The sequence below is a fragment of the Littorina saxatilis genome, linkage group LG12 (genome assembly GCF_037325665.1).
Source record: "Littorina saxatilis isolate snail1 linkage group LG12, US_GU_Lsax_2.0, whole genome shotgun sequence".
In the NCBI taxonomy this organism is placed as follows: domain Eukaryota; kingdom Metazoa; phylum Mollusca; class Gastropoda; order Littorinimorpha; family Littorinidae; genus Littorina; species Littorina saxatilis.
In genome coordinates, this window is record NC_090256.1 from 82,599,584 (window position 1) to 82,618,745 (window position 19,162).

General features: G+C 44.7%; 1 protein-coding gene across 1 annotated transcript in view; it reads left to right on the forward strand.

The window, feature by feature from the left end:
- LOC138981607 (uncharacterized) overlaps positions 1-18,011 on the forward strand; it is a 70,272-nt gene extending 52,261 nt beyond the window's left edge. The window contains exons 28-30 of the mRNA XM_070354579.1: positions 1,650-1,929; positions 9,771-9,956; positions 10,806-18,011. Coding sequence (XP_070210680.1) covers positions 1,650-1,929; positions 9,771-9,956; positions 10,806-12,694 — 2,355 coding nt within the window. The 3' untranslated portion in view covers positions 12,695-18,011. The remainder of the gene's footprint in view (positions 1-1,649; positions 1,930-9,770; positions 9,957-10,805) is intronic.
- The last annotated feature ends 1,151 nt before the right edge of the window (positions 18,012-19,162 follow it).

Genomic DNA, 19,162 nt, shown 5'->3' on the forward strand with positions numbered 1-19,162 from the left:
CGTGACAACTGATGCTTGGAAATTGTGTGGAAGTGTACACCTCTCTATTTCTCTCCATTGCTCTTCCTGCTGACATGCAGTGACACCAGACACCCCACCAAGTTTAGTCAGCTACCCCTCCCCCCCCCCCCACCCCCTCTTTCTCTCCCCCTCCCCCCAGCCATGCACTGTTTGGGGCTGTGGCCAGAGAGGTGTCAGCTAATTGAGGCCAGCTGCACTGTTCACTCAGAGCAAAACCAGTTGACTGTGTCTAACTTTTGGCAAAGCAAGACAACTGAAGGGTTCACAGATTAGGTAACCGACTCACTGGTCAAGGCTGAGGGGAAACAAGAGTATGTGTCAATGAAAGAGGTTACACACAGACACGCGATGCTGAGAACTGTGGCCGATTTTTCACTCTCTTTCTCGGAGGGCCTTTATTGACTGTGGCTTCTGTTGTTTACGTCCAACAGACAAGAATAAAGAGCATAAGCTTAGTGCAGTTTCATGTTGGCATCTTCGCATTTGAAAGCAAGAAAGTGTGTGTACTCCACTCCTGACCCAAACTACCCCCCTCCTGATGGGTACACATGCACCCAAGTTAACAGAGACTGTCATCACGCCTTTGCAGCTGTGACCTTTGTACCAAGAGCCGGACTGCTCTGTTATCGATTTTGGTGTGGTGAAAATTTGACGATGGTCTGTCCATACATTGCAGGTATGACCTGCTGTTGGGACCGAAAATTAGTGTCCGCGTCCACGTTTTGCAGGTGGCCGTTTAAGGGGGGGGGGGGGGGGGGGGGGGAAATATAGAAGGAAAACACTCCGTGCCGAGCAAATGTGTCCTTACATGTCAGGTGGCCGCTAACGCCGGGGGCCGTACATTGCAGGGACTGCTGTAGTGGGAGACCTGCGGTCGTAGCAAAAAAGTAGGTTCCTCAGCTTTAATGAAAGAGTGGATATGCCAAGCTAGACATTGTGTAGTACCTAATGTGAATGGTATTGAGAGCTATAGCGGATCTTAACTCATTGTCTCCCAGGTACGGATATATCCGTACCAGTGACTCATATGGCTCTATCTGACTGGGTACGGATATATCCGCTCAGACCGTTAGCTTCAGTCGCTTCCTGTAACGTCCATCTAACGCCTGCATTCCAGCCTGTTGATACACAGTTACTACAATTCTGAGTGACCTGCTGCAGCACAGCTGGTCTCGGCTAAAAATAAACTTGGTCAACATAGGTGGGGTAGAAAGTGTTAACTAAGTACAACAACCCCACTATTTTTATGTATGCATTCTCTGAATAAATTGCAAAGCGGCACATGTCCTGACCACCTAGAGGTCAGCACTTGTTCTCTTTGGTGTTAAGAGACTTGTTAAACATGGGTCTCACTTACTGTTCTTGTCTGTATTTAGAGCTTTTATATTTGCTCTTAATTGTTTTGCTTGCTCCTTTTCGCAGCCTTTCTGTTCATTTGCTTCCCTGTCTGTCTGGTCCATATCATTCTATGGCTCAGGATCGAGACATAGGGTTGTTTTCTTACTGTGTAAAACGACATGCATGACATAAGATTGTGCTGAAAATTTTGCTTGGCAAACAAACAAAAGATGAGAGTGAACCCATATAGTGAAAGACTATAACCTCTCACCTTTTTCTGATTCCACCAGTACACAGAGGGGGACCTGATGACGCTGGAAGAGAGGAGAACGTCGCCCATCCCGGTCAGAGCGCTGCACCAGCTTCACCGAGACCTGCAGAGACAGCGCAAGTGTTTCAGCGGCGCTCAGCTCGTGTCCTGGATCCTGCGGAACGCCGACTTGTTCCTGTCGCCCGACGAGCTGTCGCTGTGTCGAGGTCACGCTGACATCAGCACGCAGGGCGCTGTGTCCATCGCTCAGCAGCTTCTGGACATGCAGCTCATCATGGACGTGGAGGCTGAAAGCGCCTGTGAGTTGATGGATGAGAGTGGCTTGTTCAACTTAACTGTGTTGATGGTTAGAGTTAGTGTCAGTGATTTTGAGGATAAGTGAGTTTTTTTCCTTTCTGTTGTAATGCTTGTCTTTTAGAAAACTTCTCTAGAGTTTCAGGATTTGAGTGGTTTGTTCCAATTGATGCTAATGTCAATTTGTTTTAAGCTGAAAGCGCTTGTGAGTTTAATGATATGAATAAAACCGGTTTTATCCACTTTGTGCCTTCACATTTTTTGTTAGTTTTAGTCCAGAGAGTGTTATGTTTAATCTTAAAGCTGTTTTGTTTTTTGTTTGAAGATTTGTTTGTTTGGTTTGTTTCATTTAATACTGTTTTTTGTGCAGTAATTAAACTTCTGTTTGATGGATGCGAGTTGCTTGTTACATGCAATGCTTGTTAGTATAATACATGTAATATATAGGCAAGCCTACTTTTCTCTCTGCATCTGCATGTTTGTGTCTGTGTGCATGCAGCTATTGAAGGAGCCAGTGACCCCCCGCAGGTTAGGGGGAGTCCCATATTGGTTGGGACGAGAAAGAATTTACCCGATGCTACCCAGCATGTCGTAAGAGGCGACTAACGGTTCTGTTTCTCCTTTTACCCTTGTTAAGTGTTTCTTGTATAGAATATAGTCAATGTTTGTAAAGATTTTAGTCAAGCAGTATGTAAGAAATGTTAAGTCTTTTGTACTGGAAACTTGCATTCTCCCAGTAAGGTCATACATTGTACTACGTTGCAAGCCCCTGGAGCAATTTTTTTATTAGTGCTTTTGTGAACAAGAAACAATTAACAAGTGGCTCTATCCCATCTCCCCCCTTTCCCCTATCCCATCTCCCCCCTTTCCCCGTCGCGATATAACCTTGAATGGTTGAAAACGACGTTAAACACCAAATAAAGAAAGAAAGGAGCCAGTGTTCAGGCAGGGGCGTTTGGATTTAAATCTCTTCCTCTATCTCTTTTTTCCACAGTGTATAGCTGCAGTAACAGCATAGTATCAATGCAAGATGGATTTAAATCTCTTCCTCTATCTCTTTTTTTCCACAGTGTATAGCTGCAGTAACAGCATAGTATCAATGCAAGATGGCTTTAAATCTCTTCCTCTATCTCTTTTTTCCACAGTGTATAGTTGCAGTAACAGCATAGTATCAATGCAAGATGGATTTAAATCTCTTCCTCTATCTCTTTTTTCCACAGTGTATAGCTGCAGTAACAGCATAGTATCAATGCAAGATGGATTTAAATCTCTTCCTCTATCTCTTTTTTCCACAGTGTATAGCTGCAGTAACAGCATAGTATCAATGCAAGATGGCTTTAAATCTCTTCCTCTATCTCTTTTTTCCACAGTGTATAGCTGCGGTAACAGCATAGTATCAATGCAAGATGGATTTAAATCTCTTCCTCTATCTCTTTTTTCCACAGTGTATAGCTGCAGTAACAGCATAGTATCAATGCAAGATGGCTTTAAATCTCTTCCTCTATCTCTTTTTTCCACAGTGTATAGCTGCAGTAACAGCATAGTATCAATGCAAGATGGATTTAAATCTCTTCCTCTATCTCTTTTTTCCACAGTGTATAGCTGCAGTAACAGCATAGTATCAATGCAAGATGGATTTAAATCTCTTCCTCTATCTCTTTTTTCCACAGTGTATAGCTGCAGTAACAGCATAGTATCAATGCAAGATGGATTTAAATTTCTTCCTCTATCTCTTTTTTCCACAGTGTATAGCTGCAGTAACAGCATAGTATCAATGCAAGATGGCTTTAAATCTCTTCCTCTATCTCTTTTTTTCCACAGTGTATAGCTGCAGTAACAGCATAGTATCAATGCAAGATGGCTTTAAATCTCTTCCTCTATCTCTTTTTTCCACAGTGTATAGCTGCAGTAACAGCATAGTATCAATGCAAGATGGATTAAATTACATTCTTATCCCAACTCACATCAAGCAATTTACTCCAGTTTAGTGCTAGGACGCTGAATAGCATCGCCTTGGTAACAAGGGGAGGTCACCCTAAAAAAGAGCTACCTTGACCCCTTATCATGACAAAGTCACGCGTGACTTCCTGACCTTGCCGCCATCTTTGAATCATTTCACTCTCCAGCGATCTGTGTCTACAGACGTGTTTTGATTTTGCTCCGGCTTTCAGCCGGTTTGTCTGACTTCTGCCTTTGTCAGACCCTGCCTTGGTACTTGCACACGGTCCCTCTGCTCCTACTGTGTGTTTGGGTGAGCTTTTTTGTCGTTTGTTATCGTTTTGTGACTTAGGTTTGGTCGAATACTTAGCTTTGTTTACATTTTTTCCGTTCGCCATGTCGGATAAGGAAAGAATAAAAATGCTAAGTTGGTGGCCGAGCCTTCTCCCACAAAGAAGCCTTCTCGTAAGTCGTAGAGTTCGGCATGTTAAGCTTTGATTAAAGTCACAGATCCTTGACTAAATCCTCGTTTGATGTGCGATAGACTTACCTTATTCTCCGGCTATGCCTAGTTTGCCTTCAGCTGCTTCACCGGTCTTGTCCGGTTCAGGCCCTGTTAGCGAGAAGCAGGATGTTTATGCTATTTTGCACTCCTTGAGTGCTTAGATATCCTCTCTTTCAGCCGAGTTTTCGTCTACCAAGGCTGAGATGTGTCTTTGCCTTCCGGTGTGGGAGGTGTGCGTTCCCTTGCCAGGGTGTGTGTCCGCCTTCCTCCACTTTTACGTCCGCCGACGTTCACGCCTCGTTTGAGGGCAGCCGTGGTGTTTCCCTGCTGCTTTCCCAGGCCTCTTGGACTGACGACGATCAAGGTATTTATACTTCGCCAGTAACCGGGTTCTCCGGCCAAAACGAAGTGCGTGTTTGGAGAGAGTAGCCACACCGGTTCGTGTGCGCGAAAGCTTAGGCCCTAGGTCTACGTCGTTCCGATTGAGTGAACGTCTAGATCGAGGGAAAAGCCCAGACACGCGTTCGGTCTCTGACCGAACAGGGGAAGTGCGTCCTCCGACACTCCCTAGAGGAGCGGTTGGTGCGGCAGCACAGCTTTCACAGCTTTCCCCGCTTCCGCCTTTCAGGCAGGAAGCAGTCCCTAGGGACGTACCGCTTGGGTATAAAATCCCTCGTGGGCGTCTCTTCCGGGCGACACTTCGTCGGACTATGGTAGTCACGGCGGAAGTGTCTTGCCTGACTTCACGGAAGTGAGGGACTATGAGTCGGATTTTGGCACTTCCGTCCAGGGTGACGAAGATGTCAACTTCCGCATACCGACTAAGCTTCCGCAAGCTCTGGCTTTAGCGGAGGAAGTGGCTTCACGGTATTTTGAGGAGGGGGTGACATTCCCCGCTTCCGCCCTCTGGGCAGGAAAGCAGTCCCTAGGGACACACTGCTTGGGTATCGCATCCCTTGTGTGTCGTCTCTTCTGGGTGACGCTTCGCCTGACTATTGTAGTCAGGGCGGAAGTTCGTTGCCTTGTTGCACGGTTGTGCGGGATTCAGTATGAGTCGGATTTTGGTGCTTCTGTTCAGGTTGACAAAGATGCCAACTTCCGTGTACTGGTTGAACTTCCGCTAGCACTGGCTTTGGCGGCGGAAGTTACTTCAAGGTAGTTCGAGGAGGGTGCGGCAACACTTGTAGGCTTGTTGCCCAACCTCCTTCCGCTTTGGGGGATTCCCGTTCTGCGAAGGACGGAAACAGCAGTTCAGTTTTCGGAAATTCCCGTTTTCGGAAATTCCCGTTGGTAGCGTTTGAGCTGTCTATGCTACTGTCTACTGGGCAGTATGGCGGTGTGTTTCACGCTGTACCGTGGTTAACAGCACAAGGTCTGGCTCCTGATTCAGCGCAGCCTTACCGTGCTTCTTTGTTTTTAGCCTCAGCTTTGCCTGCTGGTTTGGCTAAGAGGTTTACACTGCTGCATAATTCAGTCAATTTGATTGGCTCGTTTGCCTTGCCTCGTTCCACTTTTCCGGAACTTGCAGTCCTTAGGCAAGATGATACAGCAGAGACAGAGTAGTCCCGTTTTCGGAGAATTCTCTTTTGTCTTTGGAGTAACTGGCTTACGCTTGAGTTATCGTCTCTCTCTGAGACTTTGCAGAGATCTCTGTCGAGATGGATCGCGTCGTCATTAGACCAATTCAGGTTTCGTGACGATGCGGTAGAGAAAGTTGTCACTATTCTGGTAGGGAAGACGGCTACAGTAGAACAGTATGTTATACTGAGTCCTCTTTCTTGTCTCTGGGGGAATAAGCACATGATCTTTTCAAGTTATCCTCTGTTTAGGAAACTTTGCAAGATTTTTTTTTATAGAGCTCTATCTTCTCTGCTCTTGTTAACTTCGAGTTTCGTCGTGACGCACGGGAGAAGGATGTCATGTCGCTTCTAGCTGCTTTGGCTAAAGTCTTTTGAACAGCGGAGCCTCCCAGCGCTTTTCTTGGCATTGCTTGGCTCAGTTTGCAAATAAGAGGCGGATCTACTCCGCTCTTTGCTTTTTGTGGTTCATCTTCTGGGAGAAGCTGTGATCTGCGTCGGCTGGCCACATTTGGCCTTTATTTAGGCAAGATACGGAGCTAAGCAAACACACATTGGGTTAAACCCTCTGCCTTAGGCAGCTTCGCGGTATGTACGCTCATCTTTGGTGCGGCATACCTCTTATTTTTCACCTTCTAGGGTGAAGTTGCTCAGGCCTCAATTTTTGTTTTTTGCCTCTGTGGTGAAAAACAAGGCAAGCTGTTGAAACTTTCTCGGCTTTTACGGCTTACGGAATTGCGCTTTCTCATCAGGGTCATAAGCTTTGGTTGCTGACAAGTCGCCAGAACATGTCCAAATTATGGGCTCACATTCTGACTAAATTTTTAGGCTCACTGAGCCATTGCTCGTAGCCTCTCAGTCGGAACTTTTCCGGCTAAGCCTACCTCTTGAGGCAGTGGCTTCTGTCAGCGACTTTCGCTGCGCAGCACAAAGGACTCGCAGGAATTCCTTAGTTTCAGCTTTTCTTTCTAAGAGGTTACGGAAAGAACTAAACACCATCATGTGGCTAAGCCTAGGTTTGGCACAGACGTTTTTAGCATTGGGGTTGTTTTTCTTCCACACGCAAAGACATACACCGTCGATTGGCGGGTACGCCCTTCACAGAGAAGGGTGGACAGGTTGCAAAGTCTGTTTCGTACTCTGTCCTTGATAAAGAGAGCGGCTGTACGTGTTCTGACCTCTCTTCTTGGCCAAATGGAGTCGATGGCCACTCTTGTGCCCTTAGGCAGAGTCCACAAGCGGCCATTTCAGGCTGCCCTGAGTTCGCTGTGGAAGCCTTCTCTTCAGGGCTGGGAGACAGTAGTCTCTCTTGAAAGCTGGTTTCGGCACACAACGAGGCAGTGGCTGCTCCCTGGGATTTCACAGGGAGTGCCAATCTCGTTTGCCCCCCCCCGGACGAGTTTCTGTTCACAGACGCGTCTATGGAGGGCTGGGGTGCCCATCTTTCTGTTCACACTGCGTCAGGTCTGTGGAACGAGACGCAGAGTGGGGGGCACATTAATGCCCTAGAGTTAGAGGCTGTTTTCCTGGGACTCCAATCGTTTCTGTCTATGGTCAGGAACGAATAAATTGGGGTTCGCACAGACAACACGACCATGGCGGCCTATTTCAACAAACAGGGAGGCACTTTGTCTCTCGCTCTTTCTGTCAGGTCAGGTCAGATTCTTGCCTGGGGCAGCCAGCACCTTATTCTGTTGTCAGCGAAGGACGTCCCAGGCATACTCAACGTTCTTGCGGACTACTTCAGTCGCCCGTAGTGTACGATGCACACGGAGTAGACTCTGACTCATCAGGTCCTACAACGTCTGGGTGGCATTTCAGCAAGCCTACAGTCGATCTGTTTGTGACAAGATTCTCCTGCAGGCTTCAGGTCTTTATCTCCCCCTTTCCAGACCCAGAGGGGAGGGAAACAGACGCCCTCGAAGTAACTGGTCGCGTCTGAGCCTATGCTTTCCCCCCGTTTCATCTCTTGGGAAAGGTTCTCAGGAAGGCGGAGCGGGGACAGCCTTGCTTGGTGTTGGTGGCCCCTTGGTGGCCCAGCCAACATTGGTTCCCCGTCCTCCTTCGCCTCGCAGACGGCCCTCCATTCTTTCTAGGTCGCTGCGCCGTTCTGGCTCCTCAGACGCTACTTTAGGCTTTGTCCAAAAGGCCCACAGGGAATCGACCAGCACTGTTTATGCGTCACACTGGTCAGCTTGGACAAAGTGGTGCTCGGAGAATGGAGTTACTGCTACTTCACCTCGCTCTATGCATGTAGCAAATCATCTCTCGTGTTTGGCTGCTCAGGGCTTGGCTCCTTCTTTTTTGAGAGTCAGGCGCTCAGCCATTTCTTCTACTCTGAAGCAATTAGGGCATAGCATTAACCTGGGCGGTGTAATTGCTAGTGTTCTTAAGGGGGCAGCGATTGGTTTTACGAAGGCTAAGTCCCCTCTTCCCGCGTGGGACTTATTTTTTGGTACTCAAGTTTCTAGCCTCTTCGGATTTCGAACCTTTAGCTTCAGCGAGCTTAGCTAACTTGACTCGTAAAGCCTTGTTCCTCGTTTTGTTAGCCTCTGCCAGTGGAGGCGGTGAGGTGCACGCTCTTTCAGGCCTGGCTAAGGATATTTCTTTTGAGAGCTATGGCTCTTTTGTTTTAAGATTTCGGCCGGAGTTCCTTGCCAAACCAAAAACAAGGTCTGTCCTCCTCTGTTATTCGCATTCCTACTTTAAGTAGGATTCTTGCGTCTGGTGACCCTGATATGGTCAATTGTCCTGTTCGTACTCTTACCAGCTACTTATCCCGTACCACGCCCATTAGGTCTAGGGACCATAAACTGCTCTTCATCTCAGTTGACACTGAAAGGAGCAAGGACTTGTCGCGGGTCACTTTGGTAAGATGGGTCTCTACGCTTATTAAACAAGCGTATGCGTGGTGGCACAGACAAGTTGGGATTGGGCATTCTGTCCTTCCTATGAAGTTGTCAAGAACTCATGAAGCCAGAGCCTGGGCTACTTCTCTGGCAGTCCTCCGCTCAGGCGTGCTGGCAGAGGTCTTAGGCGCTGCCTACTGGAAATCGCAGGGTGTTTTCATCAACTTTTACCTGCGAGATGTGGCCAGCACTCGTCATGGTGGCAGTAGCTCCCTACCAGCCATTGTCGGCTGGACAAGTGGAATTTTGTTTCCCCACCTCCTTCATTAGCATTCTGCTTGATGTGAGTTGGGATAAGAATGTAATTTAATTGAAAATTTTCATCTAAATTTTAATTTGATTATATACTTACCCAACTCACATAGTTGATACCCGCCCGCCTGCCCCGCTTTTGGGGTTTTTATGGGGGTGTTTCCTAAAAAAGAGGGAAATTTTTCTATGTTCGCTTTCGATTGAATGATTCAAAGATGGCGGCAAGGTCAGGAAGTCACGCGTGACTTTGTCATGATAAGGGGTCAAGGTAGCTCTTTTTTAGGGTGACCTCCCCTTGTTACCAAGGCGATGCTATTCAGCGTCCTAGCACTAAACTGGAGTAAATTGCTTGATGTGAGTTGGGTAAGTATATAATCAAATTAAAATTTAGATGAAAATTTTCAATTTAAATCTCTTCCTCTATCTCTTTTTTCCACAGTGCATAGCTGCAGTAACAGCATAGTATCAATGCAAGATGGCTTTAAATCTCTTCCTCTATCTCTTTTTTTCCACAGTGTATAGCTGCAGTAACAGCATAGTATCAATGCAAGATGGCTTTAAATCTCTTCCTCTATCTCTTTTTTCCACAGTGTATAGCTGCAGTAACAGCATAGTATCAATGCAAGATGGATTTAAATCTCTTCCTCTATCTCTTTTTTCCACAGTGTATAGCTGCAGCAACAGCATAGCATCAATGCAAGAATACCCAGAGGTCAGCATCCTAGATCACTATGAAGGTCATGGTCACTCTGGTCGCCAGAGTGGTTACCAGGATGACGACCTTACCCCGACCCCTACACCACAGCGACAGCAAGAAACACATAGTTCAGAAACCACTATTGAAGTACACGGTAAGACTTTTTCTGTGTGTTATTTATGTTTTATTGTTGATTGCTCATGTATATTTTTGAAGTTCATGTTTCAACATAATTTTGTTTTCTGTTGTGATTGCAAATAGTTTGAGAAGTTTATAATATCTGCACCCCATGTTTTTCTACCTTGCAGGATTGAATTAGTGTGGTATTCTCAATGGAAGTTGGTTGAATAAAGTAATGACAACGTTGGTTTGTTTGATAATTAGCCATCATAAGACTATAAGTGGACAATCATAAGTGTGTCATTCTGGATTTTGACTCTGATGTTCATGGTCAAGCTTTTAAAATAATGTATCAGAGTATCCTTTGGAAAACTTGATCTCTCTGGGGATATGGTTGGTGCGAACTAACATGCAGCTAATGACAATGAAGGACTTTGTTCTCTCCATCACAGAGCAATCAAAGGGGTAGGCCGGTGGGGAGGGGGAGATAGTGATTGTACTGCTTTGCCATCACAGTCAGCTATAGTTGTGAGCATGCATGTTTGTGAGTTGAAATTGCTTTAAAGCATTCAAGAGTTACATGTATAGGGGCAGCAAGCACCTTCTGAATGGCAAGGTTTACAACCAGTCATTGGTCATCTATTATTGACCAAGTGAAATTCAAATTGATCAGTCGTTCTGGCCTGGAAGGGCTCTGAATGATCATCTTGGTCTCAGAGAAAATGATACGTCAAAATTCGGTGAAGCTCAAGTGGAATCAGTTTGAAGTTTTGACTTGCCGTTCTAGACTGGAATTGACTGATCCCTTGCATGATAGTTTGAAATTGCTCATGAACTGGCCAGAAAGTGCGATGTTTGATAGCTTTCTGTTTTTAACTTCCAGTGGCTCAACCATCATCATCATCTGAAGAATCGTCAACACCACAACAGTCGGATACTCGCACGCTCACCGCTGACTCACCGATTCCGCCCACTGTTGCTCACCCTCTCACCACTCGTACAGAGGCTGGTCCTGGGGCTGTTCGTCAGGCTGCTAGTCAAAACATGGGTACACAAAATAGTCAGAATATGTCAGCAGAACAAGATGGTGCTCAGAGTGTGGGCATCAAGAAAGACGGTGCTCAACATGTATCTGCAGCAAAGAACAATGCGCAAAACCTGTCTGCAGAGAAAGACAACGTTCAGAGTATGTCTTCGAACAATGTGTCTGTTAAAAGGGACAGTGATCAAAATATGTCGGCAACAGAGGACACTAATAGGAGTATGTCCTCAGAAAAAGACAATCCTGGTTTGGCTGGATCACAGGATAGTGCTCAGAACTTGTTTACAGGAGAGGATAGTGCTCAGAATATGTCATCACTGAGTGAAAGTGCTCAAAATGTGTCGGCAGAAAAAGACATCACTCAGATTCTGTCTAAAGAAGTCAAAAATGCTCAAGATGTGACCGGTCAAAAGGAAAGTGCTCAAACTTTGTCTACAGCAAAAGACAGTAACACAAACTCATCTACAAAAACAGAGTTTGCTCAGAATTCATCTGCACAAGCTGACAGTAGAGAAGAAACAGTCACAGAAAAGGACAGTGCTGCCACTTTTTCCACAGAGAAAGAAAGTCAGCAGGATTCTAAGGAAAGTAGCAATGACCAGAGCAATATCACTGAAAAGATCACCAAAGAAAAAGTGGCTGCACAGCAATTTGAGTCAGCATCTTCAAGCCTTTCTTCAAAGGTGACGGAGGGAGCACCAGATGATCGGCAGAGCACCATGACTCACCCAGCACTGACAGTGTCAGGGAAACATGGAGAATCAGGTGAAAGAGCTCCAGTGGTTGTGGCGTCTGCTGGTCAAGGCATGCGTCATCTCTTCCCCGAGACTGTTGCAGTCCGGCAGAAGGATACTGGAGATCCTGTGGACACTGAAGCATCGCCTGTTGCAACCTTGCAAGGACAGCAAAAGGTTGGGGGTTCTGACTTTGAGGACTCTGGGGTAGTCGAGGTCCAGGAGGGAAAACTCTCTGATGATCAGGAGGTGGGTCTCTTGTCAAAAGTCAGTGCAGTCAGTGAACCTGCGACTCCTTCCTCGAATGTGATGAAAGCAACAGGCACTGCTCTCACCACAGCAGATACTTTACAGTCTACCACAATCATCAAATTAAATATTTCCGAAACCACCTTCATGAATACAAACACCTCCCAAGCTACCGCTCTTGTCAAACCACGGACTCCCCATGGTCTGACCCGCTCCAAAACAACGCCGACCTTTACTTCAGCGCAACCGGTGCCTTTCTCTCGGAATGCCAGTGCCAAAATGTTGCCATCCTACTCCATTGAGTCTAATCTGCCTAGATACACACCAGCGTCGGTGTACGACCTTGACATGAACAGCATTTGCCCGACCCCAATGTCCTTCACCTCTCTCACCCCATTTCAGGGCCTGAATCCTATGTTTGAGAACAGTACGGCGAAGTTTTACTTTCTTCCCGCCAACCCCATGTCCGTGCCACTGTCTAACCATTCTCAGCATCACCAGCATTCTGCGTCACTGTCACCACTGGACCGCTCGCTTCTTCACTTGAAGAACTCGGAGGAAACAGGCAGCTTGGCCGAGAAGTGCTTCACGCTCAAGGTGACCCCCGTGTCCATACTGATGGTGCTGTTCGGACGAAAGAAAACGGATGAACTGGCGAAGACTTTCCTGCAGCAGTTTCCGCCAGGGCTGCTGGAGCAGGTAGCTGCTGGGGTCGAGACCAGAAGCTCAGAGTGTTCAGTGCTGTGAGGACAACCATAGCATTGTCATCAGCTGTGTACTTGGAAGGAGCGGGATATTTGAAGTAAAAAGAGTTCCAGAGTGTTCATGAGTGCTGTGAGGACAACCACAGCATTGTCATCAGCTGTGTACTTGGAATTAAGGAGCGGGATATTTGAAGTAAAAAGAGTTCCAGAGTGTTCATGAGTGCTGTGAGGACAACCACAGCATTGTCATCAGCTGTGTACTTGGAAGGAGTGGGATATTTGAAGCAAAAAGAGTTCCAGAGTGTTCATGAGTGCTGTGAGGACAACCACAGCATTGTCATCAGCTGTGTACTTGGAATTAAGGAGCGGGATATTTGAAGTAAAAAGAGTTCCAGAGTGTTCAGTGCTGTGAGGACAACCACAGCATTGTCATCAGCTGTGTACTTGGAATTAAGGAGCGGGATATTTGAAGTAAAAAGAGTTCCAGAGTGTTCAGTGCTGTGAGGATAACCACAGCATTGTCATCAGCTGTGTACTTGGAAGGAGCTGGATATTTGAAGCAAAAAGAGTTCGATCCATGACTTCTTGCATTTTATGCTGTGGACTGCCTCAGTGGATCAGTAGCACTCTTATAGGACTGAGATTGAGTATGTGGAATACCCTGTGATAACTTTCATTGCAGCACCTTTGCTATCTTTTTTACCAGCTAGTTCCCTGTTTTTAGTTGTACGGTGGTACTTTCAGTGTCGAATATTCTTGGCCATGAAGTATGGAAGACCATCGCTGCTTTTACTGAGACTTTTAATTTGTGCCGAATTTTCTTTGCTGTGAAGTGTTCTGGGCATGCTGTGTTTGGACTGAATATATACTGGCAGTGCTGAAAATACTCTGCTGTAATTTTAAGCATCAGTTTTGATTTTTTCGGTAATTCTGTGCTAAAACTGAGGTTCAGAGTATAAAACATTCTGTGCTTTGAGATGATGTACAGCACATTAGGTGCCCTGTCAGGAACTGCTGAGGCATTGACTGATTGAGCATTAAATCTTTTGTGTTGTCATTAATGTCAATTTAGGAAAACACCATGGCTGCCATTTCCAAAATCATTTTAATCAGTTTTTAATCTTGCTTATATTAGAGTTATTCCCTGCTAAATGTTGTGAAGTTTAAATTGACTTTTAAATTCAGCTGCCTGACATTCCTTTTGAGCAGAGATTTACCAAGATTGTTATTCAACAAACAAAGTGTTCTGAACTGCTATGTGTTCTGCAGTATCTAGCTTGAATGTCAGATGTGCAATGGATTGTTGATGTTGCTGTCAGCTGCTAGCTACTGTATCTGATTTGACGGATACATCATTTCTTCACATTTCTGTTGTGCCAGACTGTTGGAAATTCATGAGTGTCTACATTTTGGTTTATACAAGGACGGTTTGCTTCTTTCACATATATGTGCTGTGTGGTGTTTTCGGATGACCGGTGCCGTGCTTGTTGCACTTTAAGGATCAAGGTGTGGTTTAACAAGGATTGATTTGGTTTATGTCTGCATCTAAATCGGTTGTGAAGGGGGAATATTTTGGACATATATGGTACCAGGTCGGGTGACTGAACTGTTTGTAGTCAGGACTGTTTAAATATGTGACCATCCACCACAGAATGAGTCGGATGTCACCTTGCGGGGTTCTGCGCTTGGCCTGATATAAGTACAGGGGGTGTCAGGTATCAGTGTGAGAATCACCTTAGTCACAAGCTTATAAGTTATAACTCGAAAAGTTTACGCTCTTTTCTAAAACGGGTTTCACCCCTGGATAGAGCATAAACAACTCTTTAAGAAAATGTAAAAATATAAAAATCATGCAAAGGTGACATGCGACTCAATCATTCTGTGGTGGAGGGTCACATTTTACTGAATTCAAGAAAACTGTGTATTCAACTGAATGTGACAAAATGTAATGAGGGTTTGATTGACCTGTTGGAAAGGTTTGTCACCGTTTTGAATACAGCAACGTCTAGCTTTTTCAGTGATGTAGTTGAGACTGGCTCCTACGTTTGGAGTCTTCAATGAAAGAGTGTACATTGACCACATGTTTCCATCAGGTATTTTAAAAGATGTGTTAGTCTCTGCTGATGCATGGTAACCAAATTTTGTACAACTTTGCTGGTTTCAAGAAATTCTGCAACATTGCTTTTGGGAATGCAGTACAACTGGTTACTGTGTTGAGTCACAGAAACAAAAGGTCATTGCACGGAAAATATGGACTAGCTGCTGCATTTTTGTTGCAAGGACTTTTTATTGCACGCGTCTATTTACATGTGATTTATGAGCTATGCTGAATATGTTGAAGCGTGCTTACTGCAATGAGTGCACGGACTTGGTTCACATATTTTAGAACTTTACAAACAACCATGACTTGGAAGTGCTCTAACCAAATATAAAGAATAATGGAGGTCTTTGTTCTCTGGTGTAAGCATGGAATGTGAAAGATTTTGCTCTGGACGTGGGTTGCAGTGTCTTTATGTCTTTTTCTGTATGGATTGTTATACAGTAGAACTCCCCCTTACCGACCCCCCTTTTTACGACTACTCCCTTTTTACGACCGATTTTTCCACCGCGGATGCATTTTACTATAGTGTAGCTTGTAACTTTTATCTCTATTATGATCAACTTTTTCAAGTGAGCACCTGAGGTTTAAGAGGACTTTCTGCTGCAAGGCTGCGTTTTCCATCTTGACTATAAGTGTTCCATTAGACAGTGTTTGGAAATAACTGTGTTTGTTTGTTCGTTCATGGGCTGAAACTCCCACGGCTTTTACGTGTATGACCGTTTTTACCCCGCCATTTAGGCAGCCATAGGCCGCTTTCGGAGGAAGCATGCTGGGTATTTTCGTGTTTCTATAACCCACCGAACTCTGACATGGATTACAGGGTCTTTTTCATGCGCACTTGGTCTTGTGCTTGCGTGTACACACGGGGGGTGTTCGGACACCGAGGAGTCTGCACACAGTTGACTCTGAGAAATAAATCTCTCGCCGAACGTGGGGACGAACTCACGCTGACAGCGGCCAACTGGATACAAATCCAGCGCGCTACCGACTGAGCTACATCCCCGCCCGAAATAACTGTGTCAGGGTTTTAATGGGCTGTGCAAGATTGAGTGCTCCTTTAAACAATTAGACAATATTGCCACTGATGAATTGTGAGCCAACAGACGTGGCAACTTTTCAGTCGGCAGCCAAGCGATACTGGTACCAGTAAGCATGAGCTCTCAAGTCAAGATTTTCAAAAAAGAATAAAGGTGTTCCATTGAGCGTACACTTCGCAAAATTCACACCATGCAGAGTTGATTTTTCATGATGATGCTCATGCACTTGACACAATTTATCTGTGGCAATGCATGGCTGCGTCCACAGGAGCTTGTATCCAACCACCGGTCGATAATTATTTACTCCTGCATGCTTATTATTTACTGCTGCATGTTTACCCTTACTACTACTACTAATCAGTAAATAGTAGTAGTAGACTGTATGGAATAAGGAGTAAATATATGGAATAAGGAGTACATAATGATCGACCGGCGATTGGATACAAGCTCCTGTGGCTGCGTCGTTGTTAAGAGCACATTAAACCATCCACAGCCCATAAAAATACCAACAGAGTTATTCCCGAAAAACATTTATTGCGGCCATGAATCTTTTGGCCGACCTTTGTAAAATAGGATACTGCAACTGCAGTCTTTTCTCCTACAGGGGCGGAGCAGTTAAGCCAGGGGGGGGGGGGGGGGGGGGGGTTGGGTTACAACCTTGGGGTCCAGTGGTCGGTACAGGGACAACGCCCCTTTGGGGGGTGTGGGGGGCAAAGCCCTCCTGAAGCTGAAGAATTTTAGCTACCGTACTTTTCGGACTATAAGGCGATACTTTTTTCTTCTTTTTTTTCCACTTAAAATTGTGGGGTCGCCTTATACACGACGTCGCCTTATTCTCGGATAAAATAGGTTTCACGAGCACTGTGAACTTGTAGTTCGAAAACGAAGAGAGCTTCATACGACGCTGCCTTCAAGATTAATGCCATCGATCTTGCGATACGACTGGAGAGCAACCGAAAGGCAGCTTTCGAACTAGTGAGAGTGACGACAACGAGTGACGATTGAGGTACCGCTGATCTTCTTCCCTGACTTTCTGTTTGAAACAGTGTTTCGTGCCGATTTTGAGCGGTCGTCATGTTTGATCATTGATGTTGTTTTTTGGGTTTTTTCCTACGTACAATGTTTTTCCTAATTTTTTTTCTTTCTTTTTACATTTAGTCAAGTTTTGACTAAATGTTTTAACATAGAGGGGGGAATCGAGACGAGGGTCGTGGTGTGTGTGTGTGTGTGTGTGTGTGTGTGGAGCGATTCAGAGTAAACTACTGGACCGATCTTCATGACATTTTTCATGAGAGTTCCTGGGTATGATATCCCCAGACTTTTTTTCATTTTTTCGATAAATGTCTTTGATGACGTCATATCCGGCATTTTGTAAAAGTTGAGGCGGCACTGTCACACCCTCATTTTTCAATCAAATTGATTGAAATTTTGGCCAAGCAATCTTCGACGAAGGCCGGACTTTGGTATTGCATTTCAGCTTGGAGGCTTAAGAATCAATCAATGACTTTGGTCATTAAAAATCTGAAATTGTAATTAAATTTTTTTTTATAAAACGATTCAAATTTACGTTTATCGTATTCTTCATCATTTTCTGATTCCAAAAAGATATAAATATGTTATATTCGTATTAAAAACAAGCTCTGAAAATTAAAAATATAAAAATTATGATTAAAATTAAATTTCCGAAATCGATTTAAAAACAATTTCATCTTATTCCTTGTCCGTTCCTGATTCCAAAAACATATAGATATGATATGTTTGGATTAAAAACACGTTCAGAGAGTTAAAAAGAATAGAGATATAGAAAAGCGTGCTATATATCTCCTCAGCGCAACCGCTCCCGCGCTTTTCTGGATTGTTAATTTCACTGCCTTTGCCACGAGCGGTGGACAGACGATGCTACGAGTGTACAGTCTTTCGGAAAAAATGCAATGCGTTAAGTTTTATTCTGGGAGTTCGACTGAGCTTGACTAAATGTTGTATTTTTGTGCCGTCGCCTTATGCACGACACCATCGCCTTATCCATGACATCGCCTTATTCTAGGATTTGTTCAGTTTTATTTTTAAAAGTAGCGCCTTATAGTCCGAAAAGTACGGTATTTTATAAACAATTTGTGGCTTATCTTTGATTTTAAACATGATCAACTGGTGTCAGCAGCCACTCATTATTTCGTTTAAAGTTTGTATTAAATCTGTTTTTTTTTACAGCCGGGGGGGGGGGGGGGGGGGGGGTCTGGAACCTCTGTAAACCCCCCCCCCCCCCCTCCCCTAATCCGCCCCTGTCATGAGTGTTAGACTGATAGATTGAGTATTTTAGAAAGGTTTAGTTCTCTGGGGTTTTGTTTTGAACACAAATTAGGCTTCATAATTGGTTTAAATGTATCCATGTTTTGCATCAAGCAGATTCTGTTTAGGTGGGACTGGTATGTGATTTTTATTTTCTAGCCTTGAACAAATTATTGTGTCATTAATGCTGTTTGCATTCTCTAAACCTTGATTGTGATAAAAGTTCAGTGCAATGCTTCAAGTCAACAGACTTTGTTCTGACAGTTTGTAAAGACAGTAATTGATGCTCATTGGCAGGTGTAATCAAAATTAAGACATTTTTATGCATGTAGTTGCTTCGTCTTCTTAGTGCCATATTTGACACATATGCTGTGAAGAAAAAATTCACAATAAAAAAACAACCTACCTTTCTTGTTTTTTGATATTCTGTGAACAGGTTATATATTGTAATAACTTCACTAGGGCCAGACAAACTGGGCACCACATGTACCAGTATCTAGTGTGTGATGTAAAACTTGATGTAATTTGTGTCTCTTGGCTCTGAGGGAAAGTGTAACATACTTTTTTGTAGTTGTACACCTGTATTGGTTTTTGGCTCACGTAAGTGTAGCCTATGCGATCGTAACTTTGTCTGTCTGTGCGTGCGTGCGTATGTGCGTGCGTGCGTGTGTATGTCTGTGGTAGAAACTCTAACATTTGAAGACGTCACATTACATTGACGTCACATTATGACGTAAGAGGGTTAGACGTCACGCGAAGGAAGTACTGAAAGTCTCGGTCATTATTATTTTGAGCGGGCCGAGACTAGTTAGCAGTTGTGTCCCTGTAAGTAGGCTACATGCAGACAGACAGATCTAGATCTAGTGTCTCGCTTTCTTGCACAGTTTCACCTATGCTCTTTCTGTGTGTGTGTGTGTGTGTGTGTATGTGTGATGGAGTGATTGAGTTTGTGTTACTGTTTGTCGATTTCTTACGTGAGCCTTGAAGGCTTCGCCTCTTGTTAGTCTTACATTACATGCTCATTGTTAACATTCCATTCAGTCTGGGTGTGTAGAACTATTTTTACATTTACCGGAATGTGATGCTG